This window comes from Sphaerodactylus townsendi, linkage group LG05 (genome assembly GCF_021028975.2).
Source record: "Sphaerodactylus townsendi isolate TG3544 linkage group LG05, MPM_Stown_v2.3, whole genome shotgun sequence".
NCBI lineage: Eukaryota > Metazoa > Chordata > Lepidosauria > Squamata > Sphaerodactylidae > Sphaerodactylus > Sphaerodactylus townsendi.
Window position 1 is genome coordinate 115,493,289 of NC_059429.1, and position 25,338 is coordinate 115,518,626.

The window sequence follows — 25,338 nt, forward strand, 5'->3', positions numbered from 1 at the left end:
ACCAATGACAATGGACTTGGAAGGGTATAACTGTGTTCAGGACTGCACAGTAAAAACTTGCAAAAGTAAATCTTCATACACTTGTACATAAATAAAACAACAGTTCGGGGGGGGGGGAGCTGGGGCGGTGATGAACTCCTGTGTTGCAGTAGGCTCCATTTCAGCACAGACATTCTCTCCTGCAAACATGAGAAAAGACCTGGTGTGAGATACCCAGGCCTTTCCCTTGAATGATCCTATCCCTAGACAGCTGGAAGTATACAAAATGGAACCCCCCCCATTAGATTTTTAAGTACTTACATTGGGAGCAAGAAATGATGGATTAATTCAGAAATCTCCTAAGATCTTTTGGTGAGATAGGGTAGAGCCCCTAGGCCTCCAGGTCAGGGCACCACACTCTTTCCTCAGGCTGTATTCTGATAGTAGAGGGCATTTCATTAGCAATGAATGGCCTGATTGCTTCCTTTATCATCCTTTCCATATATACTCATCCTAAAGTCTAATTTAACTATTAACCTGGAAAGGCCTTGGCTTTAGGAAGAAGGTGGTTATGTTGCTTCTAGGATAAAGTTGGGTAATAAAGGTGAGCTAGAAGAATGTCTAGTACGGAAAATGCTCCGAGAGGCCAAACCACACAACCACCTATTGCCATACAAGTTCCCAGACACTTCCACTCCTTCACATGACAGTTCATTCCAACCATCACCGCTCCACACAACATAGCGAGCATTCCTTACTCTGAATCACCCAAACAACCTATTAATGCAACAGATAGAAACAACTAGACTCCTTTCTGTTCTCCAATTAGGAGAGTACAAGTACAATAACTCTACAACAAGAGGTCAATAAGTCTTCCTCCCTCACTAAATTCCAAGGAGGGTTTTTTTTCCACAAGCAACTCATCTTCGCCCAGACCCCAAGTGAACTACGGAAACCCACACGCGAAGTGCGCATGCGTCTTCCCATCCCTTTCTGTGGAATCCAGCCGAGCAGGTATTCACTTTCGGGGCGCATGCGCATTCTCCGCCTGTGTTGTCAGCTCGGCAGGTGCTGTGTTCCTTCCTTCTTCGCGCGAATCGAGAGGTGCGCGTGCGCACTGGCTCTGCAGGTGCGCCCGGTCTTACCCTCCTCCGGGTGCCGTGACCGGGGCTGGGCGCGCATGCGCGGGACGCCCTCTCTGCCTTTCCGCTGGGGCTGCAGGTGCCAGGAGGAGGCAGCTGGGCAGTGGCCCCTCCCCCCTTCGTCGGCTGGGCTTCTGAGCGGCGGCGGCGGCGGCTCAGACTGAGGCGGCGGGTGGCGGCTGAGAGGCGGCCGCGCTCGGAGCTGCCGCCGTCTGCTCTTCTCCTGTCGCCTCACCGAGCGAGCGGAGGGCTCGCCCACGGCATGAACCGGGTCCATCGAGGCGGCGGCGGGGGAAGCCGTGGCCTCGGCACTATGGAAGTGAAGAGTAAGGTGAGACCCTACCTGGGGTCAGGTGATCGGAGGGGGGGGCGCATGTGGCTTTGATCTCTGGGAGGGATTCGGTTTGTATGGAGAGGAACGACCCGTGTTTCATACTCCCACTGGGGTATGTGGGTGGTGCTGGGAGTGGAATAATAGACGAGGGTGGTTTGGAGGGGTTCATTTAATCCAAGGCTCGGTCTTGTTGCCTGTTTTCTATAGGAAAAAAATACACCTGTAAAGTGCCTCTGAGCATTTGTGGAGTGCATCTCACTCCCTACCTGTATTTACTATTCACTACCTGTATTGAATAATAAATATACAGATTCGGTCAAAGTGTCTCTGAGCTTTTGTGGAGTGTCTCTCATTACCCCTTTAGTAACCTTAGCCAGTTCCCATGCTGTGCTAGAAATTGGTTATAGGAATAACTCTAGAAGGGAAGCCTTGTACGTGAATTTCAGGGCTCAGATTCACTACCTGTGTCGAATAGTAAATATACAAGTTCTGTCAAAATGTCTCTGAGCATATGTGGAGTAGACGTGTGACATTATTCCAGTGGGGGTGAATTTTGTGGCTCTTTAAAAATTGAACGTTGTGTCCAAGCACAGTTTGTTCTTGAAATATCATGCTGGATTAAATATGTTTTTAGTCCTAAAGGTGCCACAAGGTTCTTATTTACTTTGGAATATAGGAAAGTTCTTAAGTCAGCCCAGAAGACCACAATTCAATTTGGAGTTCTGCATCCTCTTTCAAAAATTTGTAAGCAGGGACGGGGAAACAGAGAATGATTATATGGTAAGAAAATGTCGTGGCCAATAGGTTCTACCATCTCATTTACTGGAGAGGAAGAAAAATGTTCACATAGTAGCTCTTTTTTTTTACAGTAAACCTAAGCTTCTTGTAATAGCCTTTTTTCTTCTTGTTGTTATGAGGCATTTCTTTGGGACTAAATGTTAGAAGGACCTTGAGTATGAAAGGAAGGTGGTATTTTTGTCCTAGATTAAAATCGAGTAATGAGGTAGAGAGAAGAGAACTGTTAAAATATGTGCTGAAAACAGCTACCAACACAGAACCAATTAATGTCTGTGACATATCCATTAACTGTGCTGTTACATTTACAGGTGGGGTAACTTCAAATGAATAAAAGATCAAATTGCTGCAGTAATTGGAAAATATGTTGTGGGTGATTGCAGAGGCCAAGGTGCTAGTTATTCATAATTAGCATGAACAAATTGCGTAGGAGTTCACCTGTTCTGACTTTTCATATCTGTATGTTGACTCAGGTACCCCCCCCCCCCCCAAACATCACTTGTCTTTTTTGGATTAAGTATAGACACATATTTTTGTCCTCCTCAGGATCCCAAACCACAGTAGTAGATCGTGTGCCACAAAGTTAAGAGGTGAAAAGAGGTGAAAAGAGGCATTAAGAGGTGAAAAGACAACGGCTGAATTTGTTGGGCAGTTGCGTTTCTGTCACCGTTCCTCTAGTGTATATTGTCCTGTATTAGACAGTAGTCTCAAAAGGGGGACTTGATTAGAGATCTGATTCAGGTAGTAATTATTCAAAGTATCCATTGTATGGCTCTAACTTCAGGGCTGAGTCTCTTACGCATTAATATAATGTCCTGTGACATGACACAGTTGTTACTGATGCAATACTCTGTGTGAAAGTCGATAGGCTAGAACATCAAAAGGCGCTATCAGTGACCATAAACAATTGCATTGGGGCAGGTATACATTTCTAACCTGGTCAGTCTGTACAAGCTTCTGCGCAAGCCACAGATGTGTTTGTTAAGCACAAATTCTTTGTGGCAAGGGATGTAGGAGATGCCGTTTTGAGCAAATGAAGTCGCTTTCTGTTTTCTGCAGTCCCTGAATTATTCAGTTATGGTAATTCAGTTGTAACTCGGGGTGCTAATCGCCAGAATACACCCCTTCCAAATTAGTGAGATACTTAACTATAGATGGAGGTTAAAGAGATATATTATATTGCAAGAATAACTTGGAGTTGTTTTACAACAAAAATATCTGTGGACTTTTCAGAGTCCCTGTAAATTAGCAAAATAATGTGGGTTCTTCTTTGCCATACTAATAGAAAATACCCTGGGGTGATTTTGGAACCTTATGTCAGTGTGCACACCCTGGTATTCTCTTTTATAGATTAAAGTGCTCTTTCATTATTTGTACAGTCAAGCCACAAATTAAACAGATGAATTATGGTGCACCAATGACTTATAAACAACAGGATGCATCTTATCTCTAATTGTGGTTATAATAAGAGATTTTAACCACTAATTTAAGGCTAATTGTTAACTGTGTACAAGTATGTCTCATTATAGTGTTTTGCTCTTGTGTTTACCATTATTCTTAAACACCTCCAGCAAACCACTGTTCTGATGACTGGTTAGCATGGTAATAATTTCTAAGCTTTAAACTTAAAGTTGTCTTGAAGATGACAGAGCTTGGAATGCAAGGGGGAGCCTCCTCCCTCATTCCTAGATGAAGTGGCCCCTAAAACCATATTTTACTTATGACTCACAGTTTCATATAAAACAAACCCTGCTCTTCTCGTGCTTCTTATCCCTTTTTCTAGTTAGATCTCCACTATTCTGTTCTCTACAGCGCTGAATTTATCCCTACCTCAGCTAGTTCATATTTCCATGAAGACCAGTTTCTACGAAGCTTGCTCGTTGTCCTTTGGCATGTATTAAGACTGCAAGCCTTCTAGTGAAATCACATCCTTGTACTCTGTGTTGGCATAGAAGAGTTGCCATACCAAGTTCACTTCTAATTGCTAATGTGAATTAGAATCTCCTTCTCCGAACAGTTGGTTAAGCACCGTTCAAAGGTGGCAAATTTTTGTGATGTGATCTTGAATTCATATCTTTCGGCAGGACTCTAGTGTCATAAAAAGTAACAAGATTCCGTTCCACTTTTGTGGCCTACTTCTTTCAAATGCAGTGGTCTCTATTCTTAAGAAATTTATGCTGGAATAAAATATTGTTAAACTTTTACACTGATCTCTGATTATTTTTACTGCAGCAGACTAACAAAGTTACTTCTTGGCAATTATGACAATGGAAGGCATTTTCAAATAGTTTCAAATAATGACGTGTAATGACATTAAACAGAAATGTATAGTATCAAAAGTATGAATGAAAGTAGATAATTGGTCTGATAATTATATATGCAGACAATGACTGTGGAAAAGAAGACTGTTTCAAAAATTTGTAAAGTATACAGTTTGTTAAGACCAGCCAGAATTTACAACAGTTGGTGTATCTTCAGTTGTTCACGCTTAGATTGATAATGGGTTATGGAATGGTTCAGTTACACTTTTCATACTGATGAAGTGATAAGTCTTTCAATTTATAGGGCTTAAATGCCCACTGGTGCTTGGTTATCAAATAAAGATTTTTACCTATCTAACATACTTGGCAGATTGTTTATGGTGTGGGAGGTGTGTAGTTGTTGCCAGAGAGGCAGAAGTAGTGCTCCTGTGTGTGTTTGTGTGCTTTTAGGGGGAATCTTTTGTTCCCAGCGCTCAAACAGCAAAGTTTTTTTCCTCTGGGGAGGCATCGGATTGCAGATACCTGTAATTTACTCCTGACAAATGACACAGCATGCATGCCTGTGTTTTAGGAACTTTTGACTCAGCATTGCTTGATCGTTTAGCTTTTTAAATAATAATTTAATAATAATTTTGTTTTAAGTTCTGCATGAGTATGTCTGAAACAAATATTGTTGGGTCTGAGAGAAAGCGTGGGGAAAGCAGCAAGACAGAACTCTCCCACCTTCTATGTTTTCACCTCTTTCATTGTAATGGGCAGGTTACTTTACTGGACCATGTTAGCATAGGAATGGCACTTAAGATAAACTAGGGTCAGAATGGCCCTTATCCATCTTCTTAAATTGGCACTCCTTCCTTCTCATTCTAAAAGCAAAAGTGTCTTTTACTGCTGTGGTCAATCTGAATTGTCCAGTTCTCATGAATATTTCCTACTCAGCATTATACTGATTGCAAACTATTATATGGATTTAATTTTTAGGTTCAGTTAATTAACATTCTGAGAAAATAGGTTTGAATTCTGCTTAAGAGAGAACTATTTCCCTTCAGTTTCAAAATTGCAAATGAATAGTAAATATACATTTATGCCAACACCATAATTCCCTCCTTCATGTGAAGGAAGTTACTTTTCCAGCTCTGTTTACTTTGTGATGCATGGAGGTAAAAAAAACAGAATGACTCACCTGTTCTACTATTCTGTATAACATTAGCTGTGTTGTTTGTAGAGCAGAACTATTTACAGTAAATTCCTTATATTTAAATGAGTGTCCTTAGGCCAGGGTGGAGAGTAACAGCTAATTTTAAATTCTCTTTGTTACGTTAATGATGTGTGATATACTATGGTATAAAGAATTGAGCAGTTTGTGGTTCTGTGACCAAATACAAATAAAAATGGTAATTTCGCAATCCTAGATGTTAATGAGAAACACACAGGTAAACAGGCTGTAAACAGATATTGTCTTAGTAATTTGTAAGTGGTGTGGCAGACCTTAAATGCCAATGATTTTATAGAAGTTGTTTCCTTTCTTTTGACTCTTCCATCAATATATCGTAGATATATTATTGTAGTTAAGATCAGGTGCATTCTAATCTGGAGGAACTGGGTTTGATTCCCCGCTCTGCCGCCTGAGCTGTGGAGGCTTATCAGGAGAATTCAGATTAGCCTGTGCACTTTCACACATGCCAGCTGGGTGACCTTGGGCTAGTCACAGTTCTTCAGAGCTCTTTCAGCCCCACCTACCTCACAGGGTGTTTGTTGTGAGGGGGGAAGGGCAAGGAGATTGTAAGCCCCTTTGAGTCTCCTGCGGAAAGAAAGTGGGGGATATAAATCCAAACTCCTCTTCTTCTTCTTCTAGATCAGTGGTTCTCAACCTGGGGGTCGGGACCCGTTTGGGGATCGAACGACCCTTTCACAGGGGCCGCCTAAGACTCTCTGCATCAGTGTTCTCCATCTGTAAAATGGATAAATGTTAGGGTTGGGGGTCACCACAACATGAGGAACTGTATTAAAGGGTCGTGGCATTAGAAAGGTTGAGAACCACTGTTCTAGATAGCTTAGTACAACTTGCATCTTAAACTTCAAAACATTTGTTTCTTAGAATTGGTACTTTTAACTACTACCGAGCAATTTGCAAATAAAGAACACTTATTTCAGAGTCTAAGATTTAACAGACTGACTCTGTGGCACAGAGAAGTCAATCCAAGCTCTGCTCATGACCTGAGTTCAATCCCAAAAAAAGTTTCAGGGAGCTACTAGGTCAAGGTTTAAACATCCTTACGTTATTCTGAAATCAATTAAATGAGTACCCATTTTGCTGGAGGTAAAGTGTAGATGAATGGAGAAGGCAATGACAAACCACCTTGTAAACAATTTCTGCTTATTAAATGTTGTGATGTGACATCACCCCATGGGTCAGTACCCTCTGTGAGTCAATACCCCATGCTTGCACAGGAGACTCCTCTTTCATATAGACCCGTGATGGCGAACCTTTGGCACTCCAGATGTTGTGGACTACAATTCCCATCAGCCCCTGCCAGCATGATCAATTAGCCATGCTGGCAGAGGCTGATGGGAATTGTAGTCCATAACATCTGGAGTGCCAAAGGTTCGCCAACACTGATATTATAGACTGTGCCCCAGGTATGTAGTTGTGTTCTTGCTGCAGCCCAAACACCAGGTGTATTGATTAGGAGTGGCGGACTCTAATCTGGAGAACCAGGTTTGATTACCCCACTCTTCCACATGAAGCCTGGTGAGTGATGTTGACCAGTCACAGTTCTCTCAGAACTCTCTCAACCCCATCCACCTCACAAGGTGCCTGTTGTGAAGGGAGGAATGGGAGGAGATTGTAAGTCATGGGGGCTCCTTATGGTAGAGAAAAGCTGGGTATAAAAAACAACTATTTTCTTTTTCATATATTTGCTTGAAAAGAAGGTAAGTAACCCTAACTATGATGACCCTAGCAAGAAATGTTAGATGCAAAAATGTTTGTTATTGGACATAACTGTAATTTGTATACAAATGTAATACGCGCCGTCTTTTTTATGACATAACTGTGAAAAAAACGCAGTCTTGCATTTGAGTACATGCTTCAGCACAATCTTGTGGCATCTTGTAATGACTAACAAACTTACGGCAACACAGGCTTTCATGAGTCAGAGTTCACTTTGTCAGAAGTGCGCCGTGGACTCTGGCTCCTGAAAGCTTATGCTGCAAATTCAGTAGCTGAAGGTGTCACAAGACTTGATCGCTTTTACAGATTGTGTTACGCATTGTGGTAAGGCATAAAAAATAGCTGTGATGGGGATGTCTAGCAGAGAGCCACGGGCTTTTAGATATGTCAATTTAGCCAGCCATCACCAATTTGAAAAGTGTTTTTTTTAATATGATTACCTGTCTTAGTTTTTGATACTGTGAACCAAAGTCTGCTTGGACTTCAGCATAAAGACAATCCTCTGGGATATCATAGCTTGGCACAGTGCATTCCTGTGAAGTTCTGTAACGTCATTCTAGAAATGCAGGAGTGGATTGTTGCTTGGCGTCATTAAGAACTTGTACTGATCTCTCTTGTGATCTGAGTTATCTCGTCTTGAGTGTTTGGATTCAGAAGGTTGGTTGGTAAAATTATAACAAAACAGAAGTCCAGTGGCACTTGACTAACAGCAGTAATTCCAGCATGAAATTTTGACAGTCAGGGCTCGTTTGTTTTGTGTTGCTACAGCAGACTAAAACAGCTACTTCTGTGGAATTGTGATAGAATTATGACTATTGTGGCTTTAAATTGTGGCAGACATTCATTACTGTGATCGAACATAAGTCACATGAATGTACTGTCAATTTGTCTTTCTGGCTGAGCTTTTGTAGTATAAGTAAATAGTAAGTTGTGTAGAAAAATTAACACTGTTAATTGAGTACACATGAGAGCCAGTTATGGTGTGGTGTTTAAGAGCAGGTGGACTCTAATCTGAAGAACCAGGTTTGTTTCCCCACTCCTCCACATGAGTGGCAGACTCTTATCTGGTGAACCAGGATTGCTTTCCCACTCCTACAGATGAAGCCTGCTAGGTTACCTTGGACTAGTCACTGTTCTCTCAGAGTTCTCTTAGCCCCAGCTACCTCACAAGGTATCTGATGTGAGGAGAGGAAGGGAAGAAGTTTGTAAGCCGTTTTGAGATTCCTTACGGTTGAGAAAAAGCAGAATATAAACTCAAAATTCTCTCCTTCTCAGGAGGCTTTCAAAGATTTGTTATTCCCTTCCACTGTGAACCATTAAGATAGGTCTGGCTAGAAATTTGCATAAATAAAGTAGCTTGAATCTCTGCACATTACCCTTTTTACATTACAAGTGTCAAAGATAAGGCTATAGTATCAGCTCCTTAAAGATTCGCAGTACAGCTTGCAACACCCCACTACACAAATAAATTAAACAGTCCCTCAGCCAGGATACTGATGCCTTAGTGAAAGAAACAAGTCCTTCGACATTTCTGTGCAGTTAATGGTGTGGATTTCAACATATATGGTCAGTAAGGAAGATCACCTAGCACTACAGCATTGTGTGGATTTAGGTGGATAAAACACGGGACTTCAGTCTCTGGATGTGCCTTTCATCGTTACCATTTTATTTTATTGCAGTTTGGTGCAGAATTCCGTCGCTTTTCTCTGGAAAGGTCCAAGCCTGGTAAATTTGAGGAGTTTTATGGATTACTGCAGCATGTTCACAAGATACCCAACATTGATGTGTTAGTTGGCTATACAGACATTCATGGAGATCTCTTACCTATCAACAATGATGACAACTACCACAAAGCAGTTTCTACAGCTAATCCTTTGCTAAGGATTTTCATTCAACGGAAAGGTAAGCGTATGTCTAGTAGCAGAGCTTCAGTGATGTAAGCCTTGTCCTGACAAGGGTTAAACCAAAGCCACTGCTTTGTGTAGCTCAAAATAATCCCGTACCTTCATATTCCTTCCACCCCACCCCTCAATTTTGCTAAAACCACACTGAATTGAAGGATGAGGAAAGTTCTATCATTATGTGTATTCCTGGGGGTGAATTGTTTCTGTAATTTCTCTCCAGTGAAAGTGTATCCTGTGACCAGGTAGTGCGGTGTGGTATTGTGTTCCATCCCTCTGCATTTCCTGTGCAGCACAGAGAAGAGTAAATTGGGAAAGTTGCCAGGAGTACCATTTAGGGAGTTTTTAGGAAGAAATGTTTTTCAACTTTGAATTCTTCACAAATTATGTATAAACTTCTGCTGATTTAATGGGTACTTTAATACGCCTTACCAACTGCCACCCTCTGTAATTCTCCAAAGAATACTTTTCAGTGCAGCTTCATCTCTTTTACATAAGGCAGTCCAGCACCTCTGCAAGGCTTATCTGACTCCATTCTCTACCTGAACCGTTTTGCTAGCTGAAGTTGGAGAGGTGCTGCTGGAAAGATGAGAAAGAAGAAAATGTGACTGGGGAATCTGATGTCTTACACGAGGGAAAGAGCTCCCTCCCCAAACACGCGTTAGGCATAGTATGCTTTTCCAGCACACTGACCATAGGCAATGGCAAGTAATATCAAACTTAACAGCTTTGGAAGCAAGGGATCAAGAATGAATATGGATTGTCGAAGGTTGCGGTGGGTTTTCCTGGCTGTGTGGCCATGGTCTGGTGGATCTTGTTCCTAATGTTTTGCCTGAATCTGTGGCTGACATCTTCAGAGGTGTATTACAGAGAGAAGTAACAGACCACTGTGTTACAGCCACTTCTCTCAGATAAGCCCACCACAACCAATGACTATGGACTTATAAAGGTGAATAACAGTCAGCATGGCTGTTGTCTAGAAACACAGCTAAGTGACAATACAGGATTTGGGGAAGTTAGGAAGAGAGACAGAGAAGAGGGAGGTAAAAAGCAGGGGAAAGATTAGTCAAAACCAGCTTGGCAGCTGACACTCTGTTCACTTGGCTCAGCCATTTCTATAACCACACTTCTATACATACTCCCAATATGTGGTGCATATAATGGTATGGAAAAATAGGATACCAATGTAAAAATTTTGGTGCTGCTTTAGACACAAGGAAGAAGAGCACAGTTGAAAATATGAAGAGGAAGAGTTCACTGTAGACCTTCAACCAGGAAGTCCTGGAGACCCATGAGTTCTGTTCTTCTTCAGTAAATTTTTTTTTACATACACAAATGTAAAAAAGATGAATGTGAAACTAGCTTTGAAATGTATATTGGCTGCAGCTTCCTTGTTCAGTGTACACTTGATGGCGAGCCGAGGTCTTCTGCTGTGTAATGTGTGAAATGGTCCATAGACAGTGTTGGAATCCCCAGGCTGTGAATGACAGATCAGTGCAAATAAATTTGCCTGATAAAAATCTCGGCGGCAGTTCTTTACGCAAGCAGATTGTAGTAGACCCATCCCTTGTTTGTTGTTATTCTGTGGTCTCCATCCCACTTAGTATTCATAGAAAGATAAGATGCTAAGTTGTAAAAACTCTTGAAGCAGATGGGTGTCTTAGATCAGATTCAGCTGTTCTGCGGAAACCTCAATAGCCATGACTAGAGCAGATAAGCCATTTTGTGGGTCTGGGATTATCACTTACATTTTAACACCATATGTGCTTCTGTGAGTCATTTACCTGGCAACTAGCACATGGTGCAGTCAGCGACTTCTGTGAGATGCCTTAGGGCCAGAATTTGAAAGACTATTCCATCTTAATCACGTAATTGCTTTGTACAAAATATGCTGCTTTTTAAAAACGTCAACGTTCCTCAGCTTAGACTTTCCATGGTTTCTAAACGATGAGAGTTTGATCAGCAGTATGTCATGGTTTATTAGTTCAGTCGCTGAAATCATGACAGATTTATTTTTAAATGGTAAATATGTTTATTGGATTTTCATATGGTGAAAATTTGCCTTTAACTAATTTGTTCCCTGTGGTGTTTAATTTTAAAGCAGCTTGTGGTAAATCTAAACCCAATCTGTTTTCTAAGATAGCTAAAGAATTTTTTTAAACCCTTTCAAGTCATGCGTATATATACAACTGTGGTTTCTTCCTCACTGAGCAATATTTGAAAAACCACTTTTGTATTTTAGAGCTGTGTCAAGCATTTATGCTGTATAGATTGAAATATGGAAGGCATTTAATATTATTTTGACTGCATTAGATTCTTTGGTGGGTTAAAGTATGTCTGTGGGGTTTTATGGGGTGAGAAGAATCATCATGGCTAGACCTTGGCAACTTTACCTAGAATTTGACCTCATGACAAAACCAAATGGGGGAGTTAATACTTATTGTGTGTAGTATTGAGATGAAAATTTCAGCATTCAAAGGACTACCTAAGCACAGTCTTTATCCACATAGAGTAAAATATACTACATTAAAAAATTACAGAAGATTTAGAATCAGCACGGGAATTGACAGTTCAGCAAATATGACCCATTTATGCAAGATTCACTCCTTGTTCATTTGCAAAATATAGGGTTCTTGTGGCAAGCTCAGGTGTCTGAAGGTTTTAGTTTAAAATCCAAGGCCTATTTGCTGATGCATATGAAAGAATACATTCAGTAAATGAGGAGAAAGGAAATATTGCAAAGTGCAGGAGTCTGAAATCCAGTAGGACCTGGATAATGGATAAAACGGCATGTTAAATTTATGAATTCAATTATATTTAAAATATACAACCCTGAAAGCAGATGTCCCCAAACTTTGCATATACAGCACTACAGTAGGTGGTTAGACCCTGTTCAGCAGAGTTCTGAACCTTTGTCTAGAAGTGCTAGTATATACAAGTATTTGTGGAACAAGTGCAGCGATTGTGCTTTGCAAGTGAATAACCAGTTTGTGTTTAAACCCTTCACAATGCAAATGAGTGTGTACATAATTGCTTTCAGTCTATGGAGTTCCAAGGTCAGTGCTTTCTGAAGAAATGTGACAGGTGTAATTGTGCTTTTCTAATGGCTGTACTGCATGCTTTCTGAGTAGCTGAGTAACTGGCAACCAAGGATAGACAAAAGAGCGCAATTGTATTTTGCTGCAGAATGTTTGTGTGCATGATGAAGGATCTTGTGTATATTCAGTCCTAGGAGCTGGCACAAGAAAAACTCTAGGTAACACCTCCTTCTGTAGTTCTCACATGGCAACACGCTGACTCAGATTCACATCAGTGAATATACTTATTAAAAGCTGCTCTCCTTTGTGCTTTATTGGCATTCGCCTTATTTATGGTTAACACTCATTTATGGTTTGTTGCCAAAAGGTTTTCTTTGCCGTTGTAAACTGATTAATTGATGTCAGAACAATGGTGCCTTTGTACCGCGAGATATGGCTTTAAAGAACTGAAGGGCTTTTGAGTGGTTAAACAGTCATGCTGCCTGGCTGAGTTTATGAAAATCCTTTTTGTGTTCTACACATTCTTTCTTTGGTATCTATTTGTGACACTGTTTTTAAACTAATATTCCTCGGAGCTGTAGGCGTTACATCTGCCGCCATGCCATAAAACCGTCATGGTATCGGTCTACCCAAACAGGTTGCAATGTTTTGTCCTGAATAGCAGTTTCATAGCAAATTGTGTTAAATAATTATTTACAACTCTAGGAAAATGCTGAACGAGAGAATTAGAAACAGGCCATGCCCTGAATGGGAAGGATGTCGTTGTCATAGGTAAACCTCTAAGAAGGAGGTGAGAACCCAAACCTTTTAAGGTTTTAAAGAAAACTTGTGAGACACTTTGCATATTTTCTGGAAGAGCAGATGTTGCTTAAATGTCATTTTTCTTCATGAAATGGGTTCTGATTTCTAAGGCCGCCTGAGCTATCATTGACACCTTTAGCAGTATAGTCATTGCGTTACTTTCACTTTGGAAATATAGAACATCCATGCAAGGAAGTCACATGACCTGGGTGACGTCATCTCTGTTTCCAGTGCCCTGCTACATTTTAAACGTTTCTTGAAAAGCACTTTACCTGCTGTTCAGAGTGAAATCCTTGACATACGTACATTTTCCCAAGAATGTGAAAATCCTTTAGTACATATAAACTACTTAATGTGTCTTAAACTAAGTGCTGAATGAAACCGAGAAGTTAAAAATGCATTTTTTAAAACTTTATCCCATCTTGATTTGTTCAGTTACACTGTTATTGAAACAAGAACAATTATTCATCAAGGCAAGTAGTAAGTGAACTTTCAACCTGTGCTGAAACTGAACTCTGGAATCGCATCTTATAATAGCTGTTTTAACTTTAACCTGGGTTAAAAATTCTCTCATCCAGAACTCCCTTGGGATAGTTCTCAAACATTCATTCAGTAGCTTGTTTCATACGTACTCACTTTGTACCTTTCATTCCTTGCATAATATATGTAGAGCTCTATTGTTTCAGTTGTGCGGTGCTGAAGGCAAACATTCACACTCTTGGTTTAATGGGGTTCTAAGATTTTACTTAAATTGTTCCAGAAAAACCATTAAGAATATAAACATTTAAACTGAGCCTTAGCTTTGTCTCTGGGCTACAGCCCATTTTAACTCCAGGCCACAGTCACACCACGGAGCATCCCTCTAATCCAGTGAATGTATATGTAGTGAGAGTTGCAGTTTTCTTGGGGGAAAAAAACATGGTACATCTTGTTAAGGTGGGTTGTATCCAGTGGTGGGATTCAAATAATTTAACAACTGGTTGTTTACGAGCACCATTTTAACAACCGGTTCTGCTGAAGTGGTGCGAACCTGCTGAATCCCACTACCGGTTGTATGGATGATAGGTTCTTTCCTAGTGTGCCTCACTTTCTGCTCTCTTTCTTCCACACAATTCATTCTTTCTGCTCATATACATGTGCAAAAGCTCATTTTTGCTAATGGCAAGTGTGCAACTGCAGGGGACATTCTGGTGGTTGCTCATTAATTTTTGAAAGTTCAGCACTATTCCGGACTTCATGAAGATGACTGTTTTTTTTCCTAGTGTGAATTACGTTGGTTCTTAGAAATTCAAATGAGCTGGGGAAAAGATTGTGGGTTGGTGTTGCGTCAATCTCATTTCATGTTGATGGCTTCGAAAGAATGGGGAAACAATGGCATTACCCAATCGAAGCAGATTTGAGGTGGAAGTACACCATTCAAACAATTGTGTTCGCTGTAATAGTTTTCAGTTGATGTTCAGTGGGCATCACCAAGCCTGGCCTCACACCTCAGGAGTAATCTTCTGCAAAAGTTCTCCTTGCCCCCAGAGCTCTTGTATAACCGGTAATGGAACAAGAGAGCATGGTAGCCACTTGGACAAAGTCAAAGTTAACCTCAGTTGTTTCTGCTTTCTCAAGATCTTGTTCACTTGATTTCTAGGCACTATAATATACAGAGTGGAACCTGTTAGGTGTTGTACAAAATCTTACACAAGTGGGACTGTGCTAAGTCTATTTCTGTTTCTCTTTGTGCATTGCTGGATCCAAGCTCAGGTTTAAACTCCAAAACCAAATCTCAAGGACATAAAATCTACCCCCTTTTGTGCTAGACAGAGACACCGGCTGGTCACAGCAAAGGAAGCTCCCATATTCTGACCTCAGAGTATCCTCCCCCCCAACATACACAAACACTTTTAGCTGTGTTGTAAGGGGGGGGGTCATAGGCTTCAGGGGTGCGAGGAAGGAAGTATCAGAATGCAGATGAGAATGTCAGATTGCCAGCTCAAAGTTTTGATCTTTCTTAACACCCCAGCCCCTTGGAAGCCTCTGGCCACACTCCAAAGGATGCATGTGGTTAGAGGCTTGACAGAGATCAGAGTGGCTACTCTGGACTACCTAAAGCCAGAGAAACCTATGAACCTAGTCTCTCTCTGTGTGTGTAAAGTGCTGCCAAATCTCAGCCAATGTATGACAACTCCAGCAAGGAGCTTTCAAGGCAAATGAGAAGCTCAGTTGGTTTGCCATTGCCTTCGTCTGCAGAGCCTTCCGTGGTGGTCTCCTTGGCCCTGCTCAGCTTCTGAGATCTGATGAGACTGGGCTCTGCCATGCTGCCTTCCCTCCTTTGCACCTAAACCACAAGTCTAAAAATCCATGTATTCCATAAATGTTGTATTACTAACAAAACAGAGCAGTTACAGAATTACAGTAACTGAATCATCTTTAGGCATCGGTTTCTTTTTGTAAGCACTGAAAGAATATAAATTTAGTACCCTATGGACAATTTGCAAGTGGCCAGTGAAGAACAGCTTGATTCATTAATGAAGGACCCACTCCTATTGAATTTTACACAGCTTTATGTTTGCTTGTACTCTCAGGCAAGCGCCCACACATCTATTCCTTAGTAGTTTGTGACAAAATTAGCAGGAGTCTCGTGGTAGCATAAACCTTGGCAATGCAGATTAGAACCAAGTTCATTAGATGAATAAGGACTTGGGTGCATAAGGTGAGTTCTGGTGAGCCACATTGTGCAACCCAAATGCCAACTCTCAAATCTTTCCCAAAGTATTCCAGCTTACCCATGGCAGCTTAATTTGCTCTCCTGATTCCAGCAGTCACTGTAGTGAGAAGGTGACTGACTTTGCCCTTCCACTGCAGGGGTTCCTCAAAGAAGGCAACCAGCCAGGCAAACGGAGAGTCCTTTCTGTTATGGGGACTATGCGCAAGTTGTGGGTTGCTGAAAGGCTGTCATTTTGCTTCCCATCACTACCCAACAGACTTGACAGCCCTTTCGCTTGTCTTCAAAAAACTTAAGGAGTCTGTATCCAAAAGAGGCTATTTACACAAGAAAACATGTGACCTTTTGAAAGAGGGTCAAATATATTACAAAGCACAGATCTGTTGGCCCAGATTTAGGATTGCCACCCTCCAGGTGAGCATTAGAGATTTCCCGGAATTACAACCAGTCTCTGAATGACAGATGTCAATTTCCCTGGAGAGAATAGCTGCACTGGAAGGTGGGCTCCATGGCATAATGCCACTGAATAACTTGATTCTCCCGATTTCTGCCTCCCCAGGTTCCAGTCCCAAATCTCCTGGAGGTTTCTAAACCACAGGTGGCAGCACTGCCCAAATGGCTGAAGTTTTTTACTTGTGTTTTTGAACGTTATATTCATGGAGAAACACAAGACACATGGGATGCACTTTTTTAATTTAGCAGATTGCGGGAGAATTTTTTAAATGTCTGGTTTTAGAATCCAGTGCCCGGGTAGAAAGGGGGGAGAGGTTCTGTTGTGTCCTTTAAAAAAACAAACATATTAATAAAGGGAGAAATTTCCCTGTGTTAGCCTCTGGGATACAGCAGCGTTTTCTTGTGGGGAAGTAGGAATGATGCCACTCAGTCCAGAGAGTACGGTAGCTAAAAGGTGGTGCACTGACAACACCCCTCAAAGGTAGGAAATGTCTCCGCTGCACCCCAGGAGCTTGTCTTTCAATTGCAAGTCCTTGAATGCAACAGAGATAGTTTCAATTGGGGGGTGGGGGTGGCGGGGAGTGTTAAAATACAATCCTCTGCACCTCAAAAAAATTACCTAGGATATAATGGAAACCACAAAGTATCCCACTTACGTCAGGATTCATTGTGTCCCATGTAACTGTTATGAAGAGAAAAATTTGACAGCAGGGTCAAAGTGCCACGCAATGTGGGAAGTGCAGGGTGTGACACAATTACGTAAAATTCAAGTAGTCAAGCAAAATAAGAGACCATAAGCTGCAAATGGTGCTGATGCAACGAGGCTTGCTCAAATGCACTTGCGTTGCGTCTGTGGGAGGATCAGCAAATAAAAACCTTTTGAGAATCTAATCTAATGCAATAAAACATGGTGGAAGGATTTGGCAATGTGATTATTAGTGCTAGTGTGATTGCTATAAAATCAAAGTCCATCATGCACGTGCAGCAGACATTGAATTGGTAGGAAAAATACTGACATTCCATTTATTAAACATGTTCCTGTTACACTCATGTTGCATAAAGATTAATTAGAAAATACATAATTGTCACTAAGGTAGACATTGCAAACAGCCTGTGACAATATGGTCCTAAAATAAAATTAGTGTCAAATTAAAATTAGTTTCAAGTCTTAGAGCTTTGTAAAAGTTTGCTGCTTTTAACATTACAGTTGAACCTTTAAATCTCAAGAGATTTGGCTTAATCTGTCTTCACTGTTTTAACACAGAACTAAAAACCTCTAAATTTTAACTGTTAACAGTAATCCTTTCTTGTCTTTGAGCTAACAAGAACCGTATAGTGAAACCAATATACATTTCAAGTTCTACAAGTTCCCTCATTTGCCTTTTCTGATAGCATCTGGCATTTAGCAGGTTTTCTACTCTTGTTGCTGTGTTCCTTGTAGAGGGGTGTGTATGTCCTAACCTAACTACAAGGGCTTGCAAAAGAAGAGCAGTATCAGCCTTTGTGAATTGTTGTTTGTAAATTTAGTGGTAAATGATATTGATTAAAGGCCAGTTTCAAATCAGTTTTGCCATTGATGGTCCTTTTGCATGTCCTAAACAATGCATAGTAAGGAAGCAACCCTAAAGAATGATTCATAATAAAGCTACAACATTGTACACTTTTATATAGAAATAAGCCCTGTTATTTGGGTTAAAAGACAAAACATTTAAACCACATAAATATTCTGCTTGTTTGATATTTGACTTTTTGAGTGTAAAGTCCTCCAAGAGACCTGACAGCATTTTTATTCTTCTCTTCTTTATCCCAATTCGCAGTATTTCAGTGCCCTCCTGTTGCTGTTTCCAGTGGTAGCTTCAGAAAGGAAGCAGTAGCAATCGCAAAAGCTTATTGTATTGGCCATAGGCCTTCACAATCTTCCCATATGCCAGACAATACAATACAGCAATTTGAGGGGGGGGGGGGGGGCAACAAATGTGCCCTAATTGCTGAAATTTTGTACAAATGTTAACAACTAAATAGGCTAAATGTACCCAAGGTAAATTTTAAGCAGTGATAAAACAGACAACCATAGCAATAAAATGATATAACATGCAGGTCGTTTCACAATATTTAACCTACTTTTCTTTATGGTCCTGGAGATCAAATAGGGAGAAATAAGGTGTTGTTCAGCCACAGACAGTTATTAAACCTTTATATGATGCAGGAGGGGGAAACACATTGGGTCATATTTATGCCTTTTGTGAACTGAGCATGCACTTTCAAACATAACCCAGAATCTTTAGCAGCATACCAAATATTTCGGCAGAAAAATGATTAGTAAATAATTGCATGAAGGTTTGAAAAGCCGTGGTGTTTTGAAAGCTGATTGGACTTCCAAGGTAAAATCCCACTGGAAAGGTAGTTGAATTGAGAGGGGGGGGGGGGCTTATACTTTGCTGCATGCAGACAGCGTGGCAAGCAAGCTGTATTTATTTTACTTATTCCACTTATGCCTTGGCTATTTCCCAGAGGGGAACCAAAGTAGCCTATGTTGTTCTCCTCTCCTCCATTGTATCCTCACAACAACCCTGTGTGGGTGGGTGCGTAGGTTAGACAAGGATTATGTGACTGCCCTAAGGCAATTCATCAATCTTACATGGCAGATGGGGATTTAGAGCTAGATCTCCAAGATCCAAGGGTGTCCAACTCTGGTGCCCCAGATGTTCATGGACTACGAGTCCCCCTACTGGCAGGGACTGATAGGAATTGTGGTCCATGAACATCTGGGGCGCCAGAGTTGGACACCCCTGTCCTAGTCTGACACCCCACCACTATGGTTCTAACATATACAGTTTCTCACCAGTTTGCCATGCTGGCAGGGACTGAAGGGAATCATAGTCCATGAACATCTGGGTCACCAGAGTTGGACACCCTTGTCCTAGTCTGACACCCCACCACTATACCATGCTGGTTCTAACATGGACACTTTCTCACCAGTTTGGTGTCAGTAGGAACTGCAGGCATTCCAATAGCCTCTGGCAAGCAACCGAGCCATTCATAGTCTGGAAAAAAAGAGAGAAAACACACACACACACACACCCCAGTAGTTGAGTTGGTTGATCAGCAGCGGGATCTGTTTTACAGACTGCAAAAGAACGAATGCAGAGGTCTTGGAGAAGCAAACTCCCCCCTCTGAAGCCATGGGAAACCTGTTAAGAGTAGAATTGGACATTCTGAGGATGACAGAAGACTCTATAGGACTGCTGGCCTATTACATCCCTGAGTACTGGACATCTCAAATATTAGTTCAAAGAAATGTCAGACTTTGGATGAAGAGTTCAATTGACACTGAAGGACTGTATGCTACAAAGAGAGATTTGCCCGCATGATGGACTTTTTAAAATGGGAAGTTTTTAAAATGGGAAACTTATAGTTGTCAAATTAAGTATTGGTATGTAAATTCAATTATTTTTCATTCTGCTGCTAACAACAATTTAGCACTTTTCACGCAGAGCATTATAGCTCGTAAACTTGACTTTTCGGTTTGATCGCCTGGGCATTTTCAAGAAACCCTTTGTTAGGATCATCTTTGTATTAAAACATGTTATGTATTCAGTCTGTTGCCAGTCATTTTACCTTCTCTGAATGAGGGGCAGGGAAGGGAGCTTGTGGAATGGTATTCATTTTCAAGAGATTAAAACCAGGTCATCTGGCTACTTTCCAGAGATTTGGCAGGGGCAGGTTCACTGGCTATTTGCCCTTCCTCATTCTTTTTATTCTAACGCACTGAAACTTGAGAGCAGAAAAATGTAGCAGAGAATTACATTTTGACTGAAGAATTCTAAGTGCATACATTCTAAACCATTGACAGGTCTTTAAAATGCTTTTGAGTAGTGTTTTTCCAGTTCTAACATTTCTGCTTTTTAAAAAAAACAGCTTAGAGCAAGACATTCTGATCTAGAGCTATGTGCCAAGTTGCTCATGTGCCCTCTACCTCTTCCCCCCAAGTATTATTATTATTATTATTATTATTATTATTATTATTATTATTATTATTATTATTATTATTATTTCAATCAATCAATCAATTAATTAAATTTAATAGACCGCCCTACCCCCGAAGTACAGGCATATGCAGTCTCTTGTCATACCGTAATGCATTTTTACAAATAGAAATGCTTATCTTTTGACCTAGCTGTGAGGTGTCCTCCACTTGTGATGTATAGTTTCATTGCTACCCTTGCGCTCTCTGACTGTTCCAAATTTTGACCTTGGAAATAGGCAGGATCCAGGTGAACGGGAAGAAAAACGGTGCATGCTGAAAAGTATTTATTGAATGTTTTGGAATGGGCTGAGGTTGGGTTTCCCTTTGCACTGTCAAAATGACTAACATGGAACTTTCTCTTTCTGTACAGAAGACGCAGACTACAGTGCCTTTGGTACAGACACCATGGCAAAGAAGAAAAATGTCCTGTCGAATGTTTTGCGTCCAGACAACCACAGGAAAAAACCACACATTGTAATCAGCATGCCACAAGATTTCAGGCCAGTGTCTTCTATTATTGACGTGGACATTCTTCCAGAAACCCATCGCAGAGTGCGGCTTTATAAGTATGGAACTGAAAAGCCTCTGGGATTTTATATACGAGATGGTTCCAGTGTTAGAGTGACTCCTCACGGGCTAGAGAAAGTACCCGGAATTTTCATATCTAGGCTCGTCCCCGGCGGCCTGGCTCAAAGTACAGGCTTGTTGGCCGTCAACGACGAGGTTCTGGAGGTGAATGGTATAGAAGTTTCAGGAAAGAGCCTTGATCAGGTTACAGATATGATGATTGCAAACAGTCGTAATCTGATCATTACTGTGAGACCAGCAAACCAGAGAAACAACGTTGTTAGGAACAGTCGGACTTCTGGCAGCTCAGGACAGTCGACAGATACCAGCCTTCCGAGTTACACTCCAAGCACAGTGCCGATCTACCAGCCAGAAGAGGAAGACAGTGATGAAGGGGATATCATTATTGAAGATAACGGCGAGCCACAGCAAATTCCAAAAGCTGCTCCTTCCAACGAGAGTCTGGATTCACTGTCGCAGACCGAATCACAGCATGAATCAATGCAAAATGGCTTTATTCCGTCTGGAGAAGCAAACTTATATTGTTCAATGGGCAGCATTAACATGGAGTATGAAATACAGGACTCGGACCAAAAGTCCTTAGAAGAAGATGGGACTATCATAACATTGTGAAATTATATTGATGTAATTCTGATTGAAATGAAGAGGCCATAACCATTTTTTACTGGGCTGTATGACTGTAGTACATGCCTCTCAGTTATCGTACTCCAGTGGCTGTATTCCCTTCCTAAGGGAACTGAGATACTTATTTGTGATTTTCTGTATCACTTTTCCTTTTGGCATCTTTATGTGTTAATAGTTTTGGGACGTGGGCTGATTATTGTGAGTCCAAGGTAGGATTGTATTCCATGACCAGGCTATGCAGGTGTGTTCTGTTGTCCAGCTTTCAATGAACTTACCAACTTCAGAGCAAATTGTGACGTTTGAGAAGGAGCTCCACAGTTCATGGGTTCTCCTGCGGTCTGTTTGCATGCATTGTCATTCACGAAACAAATCTGCACAATAGTAGTTGTGAGGGGTTTTTTTCTTCTTGGAATCATGTGAGAACAGCCTGCAGCAGCTTATTTGAGCGTAAGAATGTTAATGAAGCAAAACAGGAGCTCACTGCTGTTTTTAGCTCTTCCTGTTCCAATCATTGGTGTAATCAGTAGATTATGAAAAGCTTAATGATAATGGGTTGATTGAATTCAGTCGTTATAAAATTGAACTAAATATTTTCAGAAAGGTGGGAATTACCGGCTGCTGAAGTGTTGGACACTGAGTGGTGTAACTGTGGTTTTTGTTTGTTTTATGGTTAGTGCTTGACTATATATGTGATCTACTACTGGAGATATAAGTTTCCACCACCACTTCATGTGGATTAGACTCATTAAGTGCATTGAAGTTGTTCGTCAGATCCTACCACGCATGGCTGTGAATATTTACCTTTTAACGAGAGAAACTCTGATCTTGAAATGTTTGACACAAATCCAGCCCTGATGGAACCAAAAGTAGTTTTCTATTACCTTCAGCTGAAGTGGATTATACCCATAACCTGAGCCTTAAAATAATCTTTTTATACATTAACCGGCTCTCTTAAATTTATGGCGTCTTTTAACTGTATACATTGAATTACAAATTGCATTGAATTGCAGTATATCTAAATCAAACATAAGTGCTACTGATATGGTGCGTGGCTGAGGGAATGAATGCTCTTCTGTAAGTGAAGAGGCCGATAAAGACTACTTGTATGATCATAAATCTGTCTGGATTTGTTTTAACAGCCTTCTGTCAGACAGAAAGTAATTTTTAAAGCAGTCCCTTAATGAAGGACATCTCTGTACTTGTATAATTCTGGCATCTGCTTTTAACCACCCAAATGACCCAACTATCAATGTGATTGAAGTTCATTTGTTTATGTGAGGAAAAGTTCAACAAATAGACGTGGTGATTTGAATTCGCATCTTATCAGGGTCGAATGCGTTCATCCTGTTGCGGATCTTAACTTGGTATGCGGGCTCTTACCTTGCTAGGAACACGGAAACCCAAACAGTGAGAGACTTGGATGTTAACTTATTGTAGAAACAAACACGTTGAATGATTGTGCTGCTTAACTTGTTAACCAACTTCAGGGTTTGGGGGTTTGTTTGTTTTTTACTTGTACTATTATCATATGCATGACCACTTTCATATTATACTGCAACTACAAACGCAAGGAAATGTTATGTTAAAACCAGTTCTAATTTTATTCCTTAAGTTACTAGCTGCAATTAGATAGCTTTAATGCCGGGGTGGAGTTTGAGGTGTGCGTTCTTCTGTAAAAAAAAAGAGGGAATCTGTATACAGTACATATACGCACATATGTAAGCATAAAACAATTTTGGCTTGAACTATTTTATGTCTAATAAAATTAAACATTTAGGATTTGACAAAATCAATGAACGCTAGAGAGAGGATAACCCAAGGATCCCGGCATTTTGCTGTTAAAATGACAGGCTGCGCTTCATATAATTGCATGATAATGCAGCTGCCACGATAGGAAGATTTGACAGCTTATCACTACCTTGTTTTTACAAAATCTAAAATCAATTTGTTAAAACAATAAATTTTAATTTATATATATATATATATGTGGTACTGGGCTTCAGTATAAGTTAAATTCTGATTATTAGGTTTTCATATACTACCTCTTAGACTTTTTACTGTGTGTGTGGATGTATGTGGAGGAAGCGACTCCAGGTGGATGAATACATGAAGGCTCAATATGTGTACAGTTTTTAACTACTTAAACCCAGAACTTGCAGTAAACTCTTTGCATTTTAATTGCAGGTTCTAAGATTCCATTGCATGCCCTTTGTATGCGAACATTCTCCGTTCTTGATTGGAGCTCACATTCATTGTTCATCAAAGAATCAGAATTCTGTTAATGCTACAGGCAGTGCAAAGAACGTAAAGAATTCAAACCCACCCCCCCACCCCCAATCCCTGGCAGTCTGAAAACAGATTAGCCTTTTAAGTGCACCTTATCTGAGGGCTCGGCCAGACAGCGCAGGATATCCATGATTAGATCTTCCAATGTTTTTAATTTTTTTTAAAAGCCAATAGTACAGGGCAGGGATCTGCAACCTGCAGCTCTCCAGATGTTCATGGACTACAATTCCCATCAGCCCCTATTCCCATCAGCCCCTGCCACAATGGCCAATTGGCAGGGACTGATGGGAATTGTAGTCCATGAACATCTGGAGAGCTGCAGATTTCAGACCCCTGGTACAGGGGGTGAGGGTGATTTGGATCTGGGCTTGAGGCAAGAGACATTACCCTGGTGCTGTTTCCTAGATAGAAATTATCTGCATAAGCCAGTGGTAGCGAACCTATGGCACTGGCAGGGGCTGATGGGAGTTGTAGTTCTTGAACATCTGGAGTGCCATAGGTTTGCCACCACTGGCATAAGCAGCCCTTCTTAGTCCCAGTAGGGGCGAAAAAGAGAGAGGGAGACTTCTAACTGGGAAAAATGTGGGGTGTGTCAATGAAGCAAACTGACAAAATAAGTGTTGCTGCCCTGATCCAAATAGTGGGCCCCCTACAACTGTTGTGAAAATTAAAGCCCATGGAAGATCCCAGTTGTAGGATTCCTGCATCTATGTTTAGTACAGGACACTTCCTTTGAAACTATTTTGTAGTTCCAGATGAAGTCAGGCTGAACTGTGAAATCATTTGTTCTTCCACAGCTATGATTATTTAGGACAATGTCATCATGAGCTGTCTGCAATATCTACTTTTGTAACTATTAATGTGTTTTCTAATTAACCTTTATGCAACATGATTTTAACATGAACATGTTTAATAAGTGGAATGTCAGTATTTTTCTTATCACTTTAATGTATGGTGTACATTGGTACCACTAAATGAACTTTGATTTTGCAAAAATCATATTGGCACTAGCTGTATGTTAGTCATATTTTTACAAGACACAATAAAAAACCAGAGTATTGCTACTTTTAAGCCATGACAGTGTTTTATTGCATTAGGCTAAAGATTCTCAGAAGTTTTTATTTGCTGATCCTCCCACAGAAGGCAGTGTAATTGCATTTGAGCGATCCCAGCTGAAGCCAAGGCAAAAGTAACTTGTCAAGCTTTCCTCTGTCACTGGGACAGTCAGCCTGATGGGCAGAAAAAGGAACGGGGTTACATTATGTGCTTGAGGACTGTGAAGCCAAGAAAAGTAGGCCTTGCAAATGGCAGAAATGCTTTACCTCTGTATTTAAAACCTTTTCTGCATATCCTCAAAGCAGCTTAGGAGTATGACTGTAGGGTGCACAAGAGAAGTGAAGCACAAATACACATCATTCAACACAACTTCCCAAACAAAGAAACACC

The 25,338-nt window shown here is 40.8% G+C and overlaps 1 protein-coding gene across 1 annotated transcript; it reads left to right on the forward strand.

Moving 5' to 3' along the window:
• Positions 1-1,034: 1,034 nt before the first annotated feature.
• Positions 1,035-24,956, forward strand: PARD6B (par-6 family cell polarity regulator beta). Its single transcript, XM_048498423.1, has 4 exons — positions 1,035-1,452; positions 9,141-9,363; positions 20,765-24,065; positions 24,209-24,956. The coding sequence occupies exons 1-3, from the start codon at positions 1,384-1,386 to the stop codon at positions 21,592-21,594; spliced, it is 1,122 nt and encodes a 373-aa protein (XP_048354380.1). The 5' UTR covers positions 1,035-1,383; the 3' UTR covers positions 21,595-24,065; positions 24,209-24,956.
• Positions 24,957-25,338: the final 382 nt, after the last annotated feature.

What these genes read in the sequence shown, in the direction of transcription:
- PARD6B (XM_048498423.1), top strand. Translation starts at nt 1,384, where the DNA reads ATGAACCGGGTCCATCGAGGCGGCGGCGGGGGAAGCCGTGGCCTCGGC. An exon ending in CTATGGAAGTGAAGAGTAAG is followed by an intron (nt 1,453 to 9,140) that starts GTGAGACCCTAC and finishes ATTTTATTGCAG; the next exon opens with TTTGGTGCAGAATTCCGTCG. An exon ending in GATTTTCATTCAACGGAAAG is followed by an intron (nt 9,364 to 20,764) that starts GTAAGCGTATGT and finishes CTTTCTGTACAG; the next exon opens with AAGACGCAGACTACAGTGCC.